General features: G+C 42.0%; 1 protein-coding gene across 2 annotated transcripts in view; it reads left to right on the top strand.

The window, feature by feature from the left end:
• The window catches only part of eif2ak1 (eukaryotic translation initiation factor 2-alpha kinase 1), a 40320-nt gene that overhangs the window by 6047 nt on the left and 17929 nt on the right, over positions 1-16344 (top strand). Inside the window, exons 1-4 of one of the 2 annotated variants that reach the window (XM_034194584.1) lie at positions 13037-13595; positions 13731-13898; positions 14305-14441; positions 16301-16344. In XM_034194584.1, the coding sequence (XP_034050475.1) occupies positions 13541-13595; positions 13731-13898; positions 14305-14441; positions 16301-16344 (404 nt within the window). In that variant the 5' untranslated portion in view covers positions 13037-13540. Of the gene's footprint in view, positions 1-13036; positions 13596-13730; positions 13899-14304; positions 14442-16300 lie in introns of those variants that run through there. The other variant, XM_034194583.1, reaches the window with a different exon arrangement.

The raw sequence follows: 16344 nt of genomic DNA, 5'->3' as shown, positions 1-16344 counted from the left end.
TAAGTGTGACAAGAGGTGGAGGCAGCTTTGCCCCTCTCCGTCTACTGGGTGCGGTCGCATCCTACCTGTGTGTTTGTGCTCTTTTCCGCCAGCAGTACCGGATCCGACGAGCGAAGGCAGTGGCCACCTGGGAATTCGGGACTTGGCGGTTCCAGTACTTCTGGGTTTCGGTGGCAGAGGAGATCTGGGTGGTTCCGGTTCGACTAGGACGGACGTCTCCTACCTTCGAGCCTGCCCACACGACACCAGCAGATTTCGGCTTACGCCTCCAAATTGTTAATTGTTGTATTAGTTGTGTTCTTCTCACAACAGTAAAACTAATTCTTTACTTTTCTCCATTGTCCGTTCATTGCGCCCCCTGTTGTGGGTCCGTGTTCCTACACTTTCACAACAATTTATATGAGAAATGATAACCCTGGAGACTACCAGTTTCAGCCATCTCCTCCTCCATGAAAGAGGTGATTTCGGGAGCTACTAATTGTTGGAACTACATGCAAACTCCGTGTGGTTCCTCCTCCGGAATAGACACATTTTCTTGCATATTCTTTTCAATGTTCTGATACTAATAATGTCGTGCAGATGGGCCAGAAGATGAAGTATTTCGGGAGGTTTATTTAGGGAGGTAGTCCATGAGCCAGTCATGAATTTTGACCTAATCGGTACCACTTAAGGAGAAAAAGGACACTTAGAATCCAGCCTCAGTGTCTCATGGCCTACACAAAAATGTATGATAGCCATCCCATGGTGGTAGCTGCCGCCAGGTAGGGGTCAGTGAAGAATTACACAGAGGTCAAAATGTAAAAATGCTCCAATCATTCTGACAACTGTATCACATTAGTTGTCTGATCATAATTCCAAAAAGGTATAGTTTGGACTATGACTGAATGTTCTGGAGTTATGGGGTAAAAACAGCAAAAATGGTGACAAAAATCAATTTCAGTTTGTACAGGGGTCAAAAGTTAAAGTTGCTCCAATTTCAGTAAAAAAAAAAATGATGCAAATTATTGGTTAAAATAAAAGGATCAATAAATAGAATAGTTTTGACTGTGTTGAATGCTTTTTCTCCAACGTAAAAGTCAAACAAGGTCAACATCCATTGAATTCTATGACATGTGACATATGTTACCCTGTAACATGATAACTAAGCATGACAGATGGTGCAAATTATTCCTTTTTAGAACCCTATTAACCTAAACAATAATTTGCATAATTTTTTTTTACTGAAATTGGAGCAACTTTAATATTTGACCCCTGTACAAACTGAAATTGACCTTTGTCACCATTTTTGCTGATTTGACCCCATAACTCCAGAACATTCTGTCATAGATAGTCCAAACTATACCTTTTTGGAATTGTTATGATCAGACAAGTAATGTGATATAGTTTTCAACATTATTGGAGCATTTTTAAAGTTTGATCTCTGTGTAATTCTTCATTGACCCCTATGGCTATCATACATTTTTGTGTAGGCAATGATACACTGAGGCTGGATTCTAAGTGTCGTTTTTCCCCTTAAGTGTTACCAAAAATCTGCTTGGCCCATGGACTAAGGTGGGTGCGTAATGATTTTCCAGTGATCTGGGTTCGTTTCTCGATTACAGCCATGCTCCCAACTGGCACTTTCAACAGGAGTGCTGGGGAGGAGTGAGAGACGTGCTGCAGGCTTTCATTGGCAACTACGTTGAAAAAGAACCTCTGTCTTGCTTCCTTATTTGTAAAACTTATACTGAAGTACAACTTAACAAAGCGCTCCACATACCTCATTTTGAGATGTAGAGTTTTCTCATAAAATTACATCTTTATTGTGGTAATATTATGAATTTATTCTCGAAGTCTAAAAAAAAAACAAATAAAAAAACAATGTGGCCCTAACACATTTACCTTTTCCTCCTTGACTGGTCTGTTTTTTTTTAAACTGCCTACTACATACAGATTTATCATTAGCATACTTTGTTAATGTTACTAACTGGTTGATGTAAATGAAGTCCAAGGTGCATTCATCCATTTTCTATACCTGCTTACTCCAATTAAGGGTTGAGGGGGGGGGGGTGCTGGAGCCTATCCCAGCAGTAATAGGGCGTGAGGTGGGGTACACCCTGCACAAGATGCAAGTCTGTCATAGGGCCACATATAGACAAACAACACACCCGCACCCACACTTGCGGACAATTGAAAGTTTCCAATCCACCTAACCTGCATGTCTTCTGATGTGGGAGGAAGCCGGAGCACCTGGAGGGAACCAACGCAGACACGGGGAGAACATGCAAACTCAACACAGAAAGGCCACAGGTGCAAATCAGTCCCATGACCTTATTGCTGTGAGGCAACAGTGCTAACCACTAAGCCACCATGCTGTCCCATGACGCATTCAGTGATTTGGAAATGTTCATGTGTTCATTCCCTGGCATCCAAGAAAACTGGCTGTAAAAGTGATGACTTGTATTACAAATAATCTTTATATTTCTTTTGTTGCATTACTAATTGGTTCTGAAAATGGAGGCATATATATATATATATATATATATATATATATATATATATATATATATATACGTATATATGTATATGTATGTATGTGTATGTATGTATGTATATATGTATGTATGTATATATGTATGTATGTATATATGTATGTATGTATATATACTCAACAAAAATTTTGCTCCCATTTTGTATGAGATGAAAATCTAAAACTTTTTCCACATACACAATATCACCATTTCCCTCAAATATTGTTCACAAACCAGTCTAAATCTGTGATAGTGAGCACTTCTCTTTGCTGAGATAATCCATCCACCTCACAGGTGTGCCATACCAGATGCTGATTAGACACCATGATTAGTGCACAGGTGTGCCTTAGACTGTCCACAATAAAAGGCCACTCTGAAAGGTGCAGTTTTGTTTTATTGGGGGGGATACCAGTCAGTATCTGGTGTGACCACCATTTGCCTCATGCAGTGCAACACATCTCCTTCGCATCATCCGTGAAGAGAACACCTCTCCAATGTGCCAAACGGCAGCGAATGTGAGCATTTGCCCCACTCAAATACGGTTACGACGACGAACTGGAGTCAGGTGGAGACCCCGATGAGGAAGACGAGCATGCAGATGAGCTTCCCTGAGACGTTTCTGACAGTTTGTGCAGAAATTCTTTGTTATGCAAACCGATTGTTCCAGCAGCTGTCCGAGTGGCTGGTCTCAGATGATCTTGGAGGTGAACATGCTGGATGTGGAGGTCCTGGGCTGGTGTAGTTACACGTGGTCTGCGGTTGTGAGGCTGGTTGGATGTACTGCCAAATTCTCTGAAACACCTTTGGAGACGGCTTATGGTAGAGAAATGAACATTCAATACACGAGCAACAGTTCTGGTTGACATTCCTGCTGTCAGCATGCCAATTGCACGCTCCTTCAAATCTTGCGATATCTGTGGCATTGTGCTGTGTGATAAAACTGCACCTTTCAGAGTGGCCTTTTATTGTGGGCAGTCTAAGGCACACCTGTGCACTAATCATGGTGTCTAATCAGCATTTTGGTATGGCACACCTGTGAGGTGGGCTGGATTATCTCAACAAAGGAGAAGTGCTCACTATCACAGATTTAGACTGGTTTGTGAACAATATTTGAGAGAAATGGTAATATTGTATATGTGGAAAAAGTTTTAGATCTTTGAGTTCATCTCATACAAAATGGGAGCAAAACCAAAAGTGTTGCGTTTATATTTTTGTTGAGTGTATGTATGTATGTATGTATGTATATATATGTATGTGTGTGTATATATATATATATATATATATATATATATATATGTGTGTATATATATACGAGGTCTATTAGAAAAGTATCCGACCTTATTATTTTTTTCAAAAACCATATGGATTTGATTCATATGTTTTTACATCAGCCAAGCTTGAACCTTCGTGCGCATGTGTGAGTTTTTCCACGCCTGTCGGTTGCGTCATTTGCCTGTGAGCACGCCTTGTGGGAGGAGTGGTCCACCCCTCTCATCGTTGTTTCATTGTGAGGAAATGGCGGAATGATTTGGGCTTTTTTTTTCCATCAGAATTTTTTCAGAAACTGTTAGAGACAAGTAGCTGGAAACCATTCGAAAAATTTATCTGGCTTTCGGTGAAAATTTTACGGGCTTCACAGAGAATAAGGACTGTTACTACAGCTTTAAGGACGGCCCACAATGGCACACGGCACGCTGCACTCCGAGCTGCCATCGAGAGGCAGAAAACACCACATCATTTCTAAACGGATGGCTGTGTGGAGCTGGGACCATCGTGAGCAATTTCTCTGGTTATCATGCCTATCTCGGCTTTCAATGCTTACCAGCCCAGTGAGTATAAGAGAAATTGCGGAGAGCTGTGCATGTCCCAACTTGTCCCCTGGCACTCCGAAACGGAGGTGTTCCTTTGTCTCGCTCGATCAGCGAATCAGTCCTGACGCGCGAAGCCTCCGCGCGGCTTTCCATGACAAATTCTCTTGTTAAAAGTGAAATCTGCCAGAAAATGGCTGATGTCCAGCTCTTGTGATAACCAGAGAAATTGCACACGATGGTCCCAGCTCCACACAGCCATCCGTTTAGAAATGATGCGGTGTTTTCTGCCTCTCGATGGCGGCTCGGAGCGCGGCACGCTGTGCGCCATTGTGGGCCATCCTTAAAGCTGTAGTAACAGTACTTATTCTCTGTGAAGCCCGTAAAATTTTCACCGAAAGCCAGATGAATTTTTCGAATGGTTTCCAGCTGCTTGTCTCAAACAGTTTCTGAAAAAATTCTAATGGAAAAAAAGCCCAAATCATTCCGCCATTTCCTCACAATGAAACGACGACGAGAGGGGTGAACCACAAATCCCACAAGGCGTGCTCACAGGCGAATGACGCAACCGACAGGCGTGGAAAAACTCACGCATGCGCACGAAGGTTCAAGCTTGGCTGACGTAAAAACATATGAATCAAATCCATATGGTTTTTGAAAAAAATAATAAGGTCGGATACTTTACTAATAGACCTTGTGTGTGTGTGTGTGTATATGTATATATATGTATGTGTGTGTGTATGTATGTATGTAATGCCTCTCTGACTTTGTCTCCAAACCGTCCCACCTGAGCTGTCCCTCTGATATGTTCATTCCTAATCTTGTCCATTCTTGTCACTCCCAAAGAGAATCTCAACATCTTCAGCTCTGCCACCTCCAGCTCTGCCTCCTGTCTTTTTGTTAGTGCCACTGTCTCTAAACCATACAACATAGCTGGTCTCACTACTGTTTTGTAAACTTTCCCCTTCACTCTTGCTGATATTCTTCGGTCACAAATCACTCCTGCCACCTTTTTCCACCCACTCCACCCTGCCTGCACTCTCTTCTTCACCTCTCTACCACACTCTCCATTACTTTGAACAGTTGACCCCAAATATTTAAACTCATCTACTTTCACCACTTCTACTCCTGTAACTGCACTATTCCACTGGGCTCCCTCTCATTCACACACATGTACTCAGTCTTGCTTCTACTGACTTTCATTCCCCTTCTCTCCAAAGCATATCTCCACTTCTCCAGACTAGACTCAACTTGCTCTCTACTCTCACTACAGATCACAATGTCATCTGCAAACATCATAGTCCATGGGGACTCCTGTCTGATCTCATCTGTCAACCTGTCCATCACCACTGCAAACAAGAAAGGACTCAGAGCTGATCCTTGGTGTAATCCCACCTCCACCTTGAATGAGTCTGTCATTCCGACTGCGCATCTCACCGCTGTCACACTATTTTTGTACATGTCCTGCACTACCCTAACATACTTCTCTGCCACTCCAGACTTCCTCATACAATGCCACAACTCTTCTCTTGGCACCCTACTCATAAGCTTTTTCTAAGTCCACAAACACACAATGTAACTCTTTCTGTCCTTCTCTGTACTTTTCCAACAGTATTCTCAGAGCAAACATTGCATCTGTAGTGCTCTTTCTCGGCATGAAACCATATTGCTGCTCACAGATCTTCACCTGTTTTCTAAGCCTAGCTTCTACTACTCTTTCCCATAACTTCGTGCTGTGGCTGATCAGCTTTATGCCTCTGTAGTTACTGCAGCTCTGCACATCACCCTTGTTCTTGAAAATAGGAATCAGCACACTTTGTCTCCACTCCTCAGGCATCTTCTCACTTTCCAAGATTTTATTAAACAATCTGGTTAGAAACTCTACTGCCATCTCTCCTAGACATTTCCATGCCTCCATTGGAATGTCATCTGGACCAACTGCCTTTCCACTCTTCATCCTCTTCATAGCAGCCCTCACTTCTTCCTTGCTAATCTCTTTTACTTCCTGATTTACTCTCACCACATCATCCAGCCTTTCTCTCACTCATTTTCTTTATTCATCAACTCTTCAAAATATTCCCTCCACCTTCTCAGCACACACTCCTCACTTGTCAGCACATTACCATGTGCATCTTTTACCACCCTAACCTGCTGCACATCCTTTCCAGCTCTGTCCCTTTGTCTGGCCAATCGGTACAAGTCCTTTTCTCCTTCCTTACTATTCAACTTCTTGTACAGCTCGCAATATGCCTTTTCCTTTGCTTTTGCCACTTCTCTTCTTGCCTTACGCCGCATCTCCTTGTACTCCTGTCTACTTTCTTCATCTCTCGGACTATCCCAAAACTTTTTCGCCAACCTCTTTCTCCTTATGCTTTCCTGGACCTCTTCATTCCACCACCAAGTCTCCTTGTCTTTCTTCCACTGTCCAGATGTCATACCCAGTACTGCCCTAGCTGTCTCCCTCACCACATCTGCAGTACTTTTCCAGTTGTCCAAAATTGCTTCCTCTCCAGCTAGTGCTTCTCTCACCTGCTCGCTAAATTTCACACAACAGTCTTCCTCCTTCAGCTTCCACCATCTGATCCTTTGTTGAGCTCTCACTCTCTTCTTCTTCTTTACCTCTAAAGTCATCCTACAAACAACCATCCTATGCTGTCTAGTGACACTCTCTCCTGCTACCACCTTACAGTCTGTGATTTCTTTTAGCTTGCATCTCCTATAAAGAATGTAGTCCACCTGTGTGCACCTTCCTCCACTCTTATATGTTACCCTGTGCTCCTCCCTTTTCTTAAAGTAGGTATTCACCACAGCCATTTCCATCCTTTTTGCAAAATCAACTACCATCTGTCCTTCCCCATTCCTACCCTTGATACCATATCTACCCATTACTTCCTCATCACCTCTGTTCCCTTCACCAACATGCCCATTGAAGTCTGCTCCTATCACCACTCTTTCATGCTTGGGCACACTCTCCACCACCTCATCTAACACACTCCAGAAATCTTCTTTCTCCTTCATCTCACATCCTACCTGTGGGGCATATGCACTGATGATATTCATCATCACCCCTTCAGTTTCCAACTTAACACTCATCACCCTGTCAGACACTCGCTTAACCTCCAACACACTTTTAACATACTCTTCCTTTAAAATGACCCCAACACCATTTCTCTTCCTGTCCTCACCATGGTACAACAACTTGTACCCACCGCCGATGCTCCTGCTCTTACTTCCCTTCCACTTGGTCTCTTGCACACACAATATGTCTACCTTTCTCCTCTCCATCATATCAGCCAGCTCTCTCCCTTTACCAGTCATACTGCCAACATTCAAAGTCCCCACTCTCATTTCCACACTTGTAGTTTTCTTCTTCTCCCGCTGTTCATGGCAATGTTTTCCTCCTCTTCTTCGTCATCTTCGCCCAGCAGTAGCCTAATTTCCACCGGCACCCTGTTGGGCAATAGCACTGGTGGCGGACGTTGTTAACCCGGGCCGCGACCGATCAGGTATGGGAATTCGATTCTGAGTCTGCATAGTTGGGTTGGCTTGTTTTACGCCGGATGCCCTTCCTGACGCAACCCTCCTCATTTATCCGGGCTTGGGACCGGCACTCAGAATGTACTGGCTGCACACCCCATGTGGCTGAGTTACGAGGTCTGTGAGAAAAGTAACGGACCTTATTATTTTTTTCAAAAACTATATGGATTTGAATCACGTGTGATTACATCAGACATGCTTGAACCCTCGTGGGCATGCGAGAGTTTTTCACACCTGTCGGTTACGTCATTCGCCTGTGGGCAGTCTTTGAGTGAGGAGTGGCCCACCCTCTCATCGATTTGTTTCATTGTTTAGGAATGGGTCAGAGACTGCTGCTTTGTTTATAAAAATGTTTTCAAAACCTGTAAGGCACAACTGAGTGGACACCATTTGATAAATTCAGCTGGTTTTCGGTGAAAAATTTAATGGCTGATGAGAGATTTTGGAGTTTTACTGTCGCCGTAAGGACGGCCCACGGCGCCTGACGGCGATCTGCGCTCCGAGGCAGCGTCATCTCGCTGTTTCAAGCTGAAAACTTCCTAATTTCAGGCTCTGTGGACCCAAGACGTCGTGAGATAACAGAGAACTTTCAGAAGAATTCGGGATCAGGAGTTTATCCAGACATTCCACTGTTAAAGGAGATTTTGTAATGAAAGAACCTGCGGGCAGATTCGCATGTTAGGCCGAACCTGACCGCGGGGGGTCGCCACAGGAAAAACACCTCCGTTGGAAACCTTAACGGACAAGTTGGAACATGCCCAGCTGTTAAACAATTTCTCAGATACTCACTTGTTGAAAGCCATCAAAAGCCGCCTGAATTTTACAAATGGTTTTCAACACGGAGGTGTTTTTCATGTCGCGGCGCAGACGGATTTGCCACGTCGTCACGGATCTGACTCGGCAAATTCGTCCGCACGTTCTTTCATTACAAAATCTCCTTTAACAGTGGAATGTCTGGGTAAACTCCTGATGCCGGCTTCTTCTGAAACTTCTCTGTTCTCTGACGACGTCCTGGGTGAACAGAGCTTTAAATTAGGATGTTTTCAGCTCGAAACAGCCAGACGGACGCCACCTCCGACCGCGCCGCGCCGATCCGCTTTGTGGGCTGTACTTAAAGCGAAAGAAACTCCACAATCTCTCATCAGCCATTAAACTTTACACCGAAAACCAGCTGAATTTCTCGAATAGTGTCCACACGGATATCCCTCACCGGTCCTGAAAAAATTTGATAAAGCAACGCGCGCCGTCTCCCTGCAGCTTCTCAGACAAAGAGATTCCGACGGGAGGGGGAGTCCACACCTCACTCAAAGCCTGCCCACAGGTGAATGACGTCACCGACAGGCATGACAAAACTCACGCATGCGCACGAGGGTTCAAGCTTGTCTGATGTAAAAACATATGAATCAAATCCATTTATTTTTTGAAAAAATTAAAAAGGACCGCTTTTTTTTATCACAGACCTCATGTGTGTGTGTGTGTGTGTGTACTCCAGAATATGACCATTTCTGGAAGTGCTTCTTGTGTCAGAATGAGGCTCTAAACCTTTCTCAGCTGTGTAGCAACTTTGCAAATTATTTGATCTTAAATGGTTCAGAATTAGAATAAGGAACTGGGAAAAGGTTGAATTTTTGACAATTGCATAAAGTTTTTAGAAATTTGAACAATACTTGCACTTCCAGACCACAGTTTTGTGCATTTCCACAAATCTTGTGCAGTTCTTTTATTGTCTAGGTCCCATTAGGGAATAGTTCAGATTCACCAATTGTGCTGACAGCATTTGAGTGACAGCTAGTGTGCTAGCAGAGCTTGCTAGCTGCTGTCGATTCATTCTTTGAGTATTTTATTACTCAGATAATATGGCTTTCTCTATGGTTAATTATACATATTATGTTTTGATTAATGCATATTCTTTGTGCACTGATCAGTGGCCTGGATGTTGGTATTAAAAACTACGACTTGCACTAGCTGTAGCTAACGTCACCGAGCTATAGAGAATTAATGCTAATGGTGCTAGCATACAAATGAAATGATACTGTAATTTCAATTAATGGAAATACTGGAGCACCAACTTCTTACATGGCCTCTTAGTACAACCCCTGGCAATAATTATGGAATCACCGGCCTCGGAGGATGTTCATTCAGTTGTTTAATTTTGTAGAAAAAAGCAGATCACAGACATGACACAAAACTAAAGTCATTTCAAATGGCAACTTTCTGGCTTTAAGAAACACTATAAGAAATCAGGAAAAAACATTGTGGCAGTCAGTAACGGTTACTTTTTTAGACCAAGCAGAGGGAAAAAAATATGGACTCACTCAATTCTGAGGAATAAATTATGGAATCACCCTGTAAATTTTCATCCCCTAAACTAACACCTGCATCAAATCAGATCTGCTCGTTAGTCTGCATCTAAAAAGGAGTGATCACACCTTGGAGAGCTGTTGCACCAAGTGGACTGACATGAATCATGGCTCCAACACGAGAGATGTCAATTGAAACAAAGGAGAGGATTATCAAACTCTTAAAAGAGTGTAAATCATCACGCAATGTTGCAAAAGATGTTGGTTGTTCACAGTCAGCTGTGTCTAAACTCTGGACCAAATACAAACAACATGGGAAGGTTGTTAAAGGCAAACATACTGGTAGACCAAGGAAGACATCAAAGCGTCAAGACAGAAAACTTGAAGCAATATGTCTCAAAAATCGAAAATGCACAACAAAACAAATGAGGAACGAATAGGAGGAAACTGGATTCAACGTCTGTGACCGAACTGTAAGAAACTGCCTAAACGAAATGGGATTTACATACAGAAAAGCTAAACGAAAGCCATCATTAACACCTAAACAATCAATCAGTCAATCAATTTTATTTATATAGCGCCAAATCACAACAAACAGCCGCCCCAAGGCGCCTCACATTGCAAGGCAAGGTCATACAATAATTACGTAAAAACCCCAATGGTCAAAATGACCCCCAGAAAACAACAAGGTTACAATGGGCTAAGGAAAAGCAATCGTGGACTGTGGATGACTGGATGAAAGTCATATTCAGTGATGAATCTCGAATCTGCATTGGGCAAGGTGATGATGCTGGAACTTTTGTTTGGTGCCGTTCCAATGAGATTTATAAAAATGACTGCCTGAAGAGAACATGTAAATTTCCACAGTCATTGACGATATGGGGCTGCATGTCATGTAAAGGCACTGGGGAGATGGCTGTCATTACATCATCAATAAATTCACAAGTTTATGTTGATATTTTGGACACTTTTCTTATCCCATCAATTGAAAGGATGTTTGGGGATGATATCATTTTTCAAGATGATAATGCATCTTGCCATAGAGCAAAAACTGTGAAAACATTCCTTGCAAAAAGACACATAGGGTCAATGTCATGGCCTGCAAATAGTCTGGATCTTAATCCAATTGAAAATCTTTGGTGGAAGTTGAAGAAAATGGTCCATGACAAGGCTTCAACCTGCAAAGCTGATCTGGGAACAGCAATCAGAGAAAGTTGGAGCCAGATTGATGAAGAGTACTGTTTGTCACTCATTAAGTCCATGCCTCAGAGACTGCAAGCTGTTATAAAAGCCAGACGTGGTGCAACAAAATACTAGTGATGTGTTGGAGCGTTCTTTGTTTTTCATGATTCCATAATTTTTTCCTCAGAATTGAATGATTCCATATTTTTTTCCCTCTGCTTGGTCTAAAAAGTAACCGTTACTGACTGCCACAATTTTTTTTTTTTTCCTGATTTCTTATAGTGTTTCTTAAAGCCAGAAAGTTGCCATTTGAAATGACTTTAGTTTTGTCATGTCTGTGATCTGCTTTTTTCTACAAAATTAAACAACTGAATGAACATCCTCCGAGGCCGGTGATTCCATAATTTTTGCCAGGGGTTGTATATTTAACCGCCAGTAAGCTGTATTATTTCAAATATTTGTAATAAAATGCTCAGAAAAGGCAAACGTGGTCAAATACACAGCAGGTAGTGATCGCTGGTAACATGGCTCTTGACCCACTGACACATTACTTGTCACTCAAAGTGACCAATTAATCATAATGGCTTAAAATAACCTAATGTTTTAAGGTATATAAAAATTCATCCCTGTTACGTTTTTAGTAACGAGTAATCTAACGCGTTAATCTTTCCAAATCAGTAATCAGATTAAAGTTACTTCTCCAAGTCACTGTGCATTACTATTATTTTTGCATTGTGGGTTGATAGCAGCATTAAACTTGATCCGTGGGCAGGGGGTCTGATTTTGACTGAACTACACACTTTCAGTGAGCTGTGAGCTTTTCATCCGCGGTTTTCTGCAGCAGCTACGACTCGTCCTCACCTCTTAAAGCACGGAGACAACAGCACACCTGCACTGAACTTTACAAAGACATTTTTCTCCTTTATTCAGAATTCTGAGCTGAGCCGCGCCGTATCGTCTCGTTAAAAACAGCTGATCCTCCGCGACGCGTCAACAACTAACACTATTTTCCACTCAAATGCACCTAAACTCTCTTTCTGAGGACCACATGATGTGAAAATGCAATAAAACTTTCTTACCTGTAATTCTGGTCATGTTTTCTGCATAAATAAATGTTATCCATTCTTTGTGCTCAACCACCAAAGCAGGGGCGAATCCAGATGGAATGGGGGCGTGGGGCAAGGATGTGCCCCCCCCCCACAACACCCCTAGATTAAAGGTCCAGTTTTGAAGCTTTTTTTTGCTACAACTACTAATACTACTTATAATAATAATTTCGACAAGTAAAATGTTTAGAGAGAATTTAAATGTTAGAAAAATGTTAGAAAGAATTTAATAGTTACATTTATAAACAATGTAGGCTAGAAATTGCAAGTTTTACTGTTACAGTGCTGTCAACAGTGAAATATGAGGTCAAGAAAGATGTCTTTATTTTACTTTTTATAAAACAAGTATTTATTTTCATTGAAGTCAAGAAAGGGTGACTATAAAGCGAGTTTTGGCTAAACAAGTATCATTGTCATGTTGAGGTGGCAGAGGGTTGTTGTCGACAGCTGGGGAAAGTAACTAAAAAAGTAACTAGTAATCTAACTTAGTTACTTTTACAACTGAGTAATCAGTAAAGTAAGTTAATTTTTCAAGGAGTAATCAGTAATTGGATTACTTTTTCAAAGTAACTGTGGCAACACTGTGTGTAGACTAGCTACAGAGATCAAAATAGTATTTGGTACCAGACTGTAAACATGTTAGTGTCTGCTGTAAATTTGGACATTTTAACATGGGGCTCTCTGGAAATTGACTCACTTTTGGAGCCAACCTGAAGTGGCCATTAAAAGAACTGCAAGTTTTGGCAGTTCTGTGTTGGCTTCATTGTTCAACACTGGAGCTGACCACTTGGTGATGTCACTGATGATCACATGTTTAAGTTGAGGGGAGTCGCTTATTAGTAAACAACCTGCTTTGGTGATGGCAAATGGGAAAATGGGAGGAAAATGTGCGCTGTTTGGCTGTTGTTGGCACACTGTTGCTCACCCTGGGTTTAGAGGACAGTAGGTTGCAGAGGCACTGTGTGCTGCAGCAGACAGATAAGCATTAATCCTGTGTACGTCCCCTTATCGTCGTACAAGAAGATCTTATTTTTTTGCCTTGAAGGGTGAACCGTGCACTCATGAGTTCAGTTCTTCATTTTTAATTTTGCTTGAAAATGGATCTAAGGGGGAAAAATGTTGCTGAAATGATAGCAAAGGTTATTGCTGAAGGTAAGTGGAAAAAATACTTGTTCGTAATCTCCAGTGTGTGCCTTGCAAAATGGCACAAAAAAAGCTGCACAAACAAAATCATGACAGTTTGTCAGCGTTTCTGTTTGATTTGTTTCTTCTATTTTCTGCGCTCAGCGTCTGACAGCGACGATAATGTTGAGGTGATGATGGCAGGGAAGTGTTATACGTCTATCCAAGAGTTTGCCTCGGCGATTCCCAACCACCTTCTCCTCGGATCGCTGCTGGAGCACCTGTGCTTCCTCTACGAGAGTAATCCAGCACGCTCACGCACGCTGTTTAAAGGTATTTTCTAACTGCACGCTCATTTGTTTGATTGAGAACAGTGTGTTACGTACATTTATGTTCCAACTAAGTATTCATTTAAAGCTACAGTTTGTAGGATTTAGCGCCATTCAGTGGTGAGGTTGCAGATTGCGTTACAACTTTGTCGGTCCTTCTCTTGTGATGCGAGGCTCGTGAGACAAGTGTGCAAGTCTGTTTTAACATTTGCTATTATTTATATATATATATATATATATATAAAAAAAAAAAGACAGAGAATGATGAAACTACCCCAAAGTGATGCCTTCACATCACTTTATACATAAAAACTCCTGCTATATTAACAGTATTAAAACACTAAAAGGGAACTTGTAAGATTTAAAATGCATGATTTTATTTATTTATTTTTATTTATGATTTGTGATAGTCATAGGTCAGCGTTTAGTTGCCATAAACCTCCTCTCGCCTTTGGCTGTGAGCGACGAGTTCAGCACCATCAGACTCCAACATAACCGAGCTTTCACCGAGCTGCTGCATGCTGCCAGCTCCTCGCTGTATCCACAGGTAACCGCACACCCTGCACAGCTAGCATGTCATCGTGGCGTGACAGTGGCCCTTTGGATGCAGAAAATAGAGTTCCAGAAATATGCATATAGGGACAAATACATGGCGACTGTAGACTGGTCATATTAATATTGGTGAAAGTGGTGCGTGTGTTTACTGGTGTTGTGCAGGTCAGGCGATTGTCTACTCCATTGGCTCATAGCGATGTCAACAGTCAAACATCATGATAGATGATGATATTAGTGGTGGTGGGGGTGTTGTATTTATGACACTTTTTAAAGTCTCTACTCATAAATTAAATGACTTTAATATTAGACCCCATTAAAAAAAAAAAAAAAAAAAGTTTGTCATTCTTGACATCAGAAAAAAGTGATGAGGGAGGATGGATATATATATATATATATATATATATATATACACACACACACACAGTGGTCCCTCGTTTAACCCGAAATAGGCGAAATCCGCGAAGTAGTCAGCGTTATTTTTTACAATTATTATAGACGTTTTAAGGCTGTAAAACCCCTCACTACACACTTTATACACTTTTCTCAAACAGGCATGAACATTTTCTCACTTTTTTCTTGTGTGTAAACACTCTCAAAGTTCAAACCTTAGTGGAAAAATAAGACCAACCTGTTTTCAGGCCCAAACATTTGTTTGAGAAATAAAAATAGAACGTTTTCCTATAAATAATTATGATGGCTTTTAGAACTAACAAATTTGATTTTAACAATCAACCTACGAAGTTGGACACATAAGAAATTATTAATAGTGACTGACCAGTATTTCACAGATCCTCTGATTGTGCCTCTTCGTCCTGGCGCCGATCCGCTGTCGCATCTTTTTCCACTGAGTGACACCTCGGTGCAGGTGTCTTTTTCCGAGTGAAGAACACAGTTATGGGTAGTTGTTGGTGCTCTTTTTTCTTCCGGGCAAGAAGATTCTTATAAACAGACACGCAGAACACAATGCGCGTGCTCTCCCTTCGCGGTGCCGAGACTGGCCTGCTTGATGAGTACGCAGAACACAATGCGCTGTTAAAAAAAAAAATGCAAAATTGGACTAAAAAAATCCGCAAAACTGCGAGGCCGCGAAAGGTGAACCGCGTTATAGCGAGGGACCACTGTACAGGACTTTCTTGGTGATACAAGAGAGAAAGATTTTCTTCTCAAGAAGATGTGAAATTTCAGCTACAGTTTGCCAGAAGTCACACGGAATATAGAATGTGTCAACACAGAGCTACAACTCACTGAAGAAAAACTCACCTTGCAGCCGTTGTACTTGGCGGCCAAGCTATCTCCATTGTCAAGCGGCAGGTTCCAGGCCTAGGTCTGTAAACTTCGGCCGCCTTTGGCCAAAGCACACTCGCCACCTAGCTGACGTGCCGGTTCTTGCGCCAGCTGTGCCGCCGTCAGTGAAGTTCATCAAAAAAAATTTTTATGCGGGTCCATGTCGGCATGCGTGCGGGGATTTTTTTTATTTAAATGGGGTCTTATTCATCTGTTTGTTATTCCTAATTTATTATCTTCCTGTAACAAGCTGAGGGACATCACACCTCAGCTGATTTTTCCCAGAGCATCTGAGTCCACCCAAGGCACATCATTCAGAAAAAGTCACAAAAGTCATTTTTTGTTTGTTTGTTTGTTTTTGGAGGGAGGCGGGTGGTGTTTTTTTTATGAACTGTGTATTCACTCAGACTCCCAGCTGTTGATCAAACGTGAGGCAGCTCATGTGGTTGACCATCTTTTACTTCTGCATAAAGTCCAAAAATGAACTTTCCACACAGTTGTGGGTTTGTGTTTGATTTTGCCGTAGCCCCAACATGCTAACGGTGATATCTTCCCGTTATCTTTTAGGGCCAGCAGTGTGTCGGCTCAGACTCGCACAGTGTTGTCGTGAG

This window comes from Thalassophryne amazonica, chromosome 18 (assembly GCF_902500255.1).
Source record: "Thalassophryne amazonica chromosome 18, fThaAma1.1, whole genome shotgun sequence".
In the NCBI taxonomy this organism is placed as follows: Eukaryota; Metazoa; Chordata; class Actinopteri; order Batrachoidiformes; family Batrachoididae; genus Thalassophryne; species Thalassophryne amazonica.
This window is presented reverse-complemented; position numbering and strand designations above follow the sequence as displayed.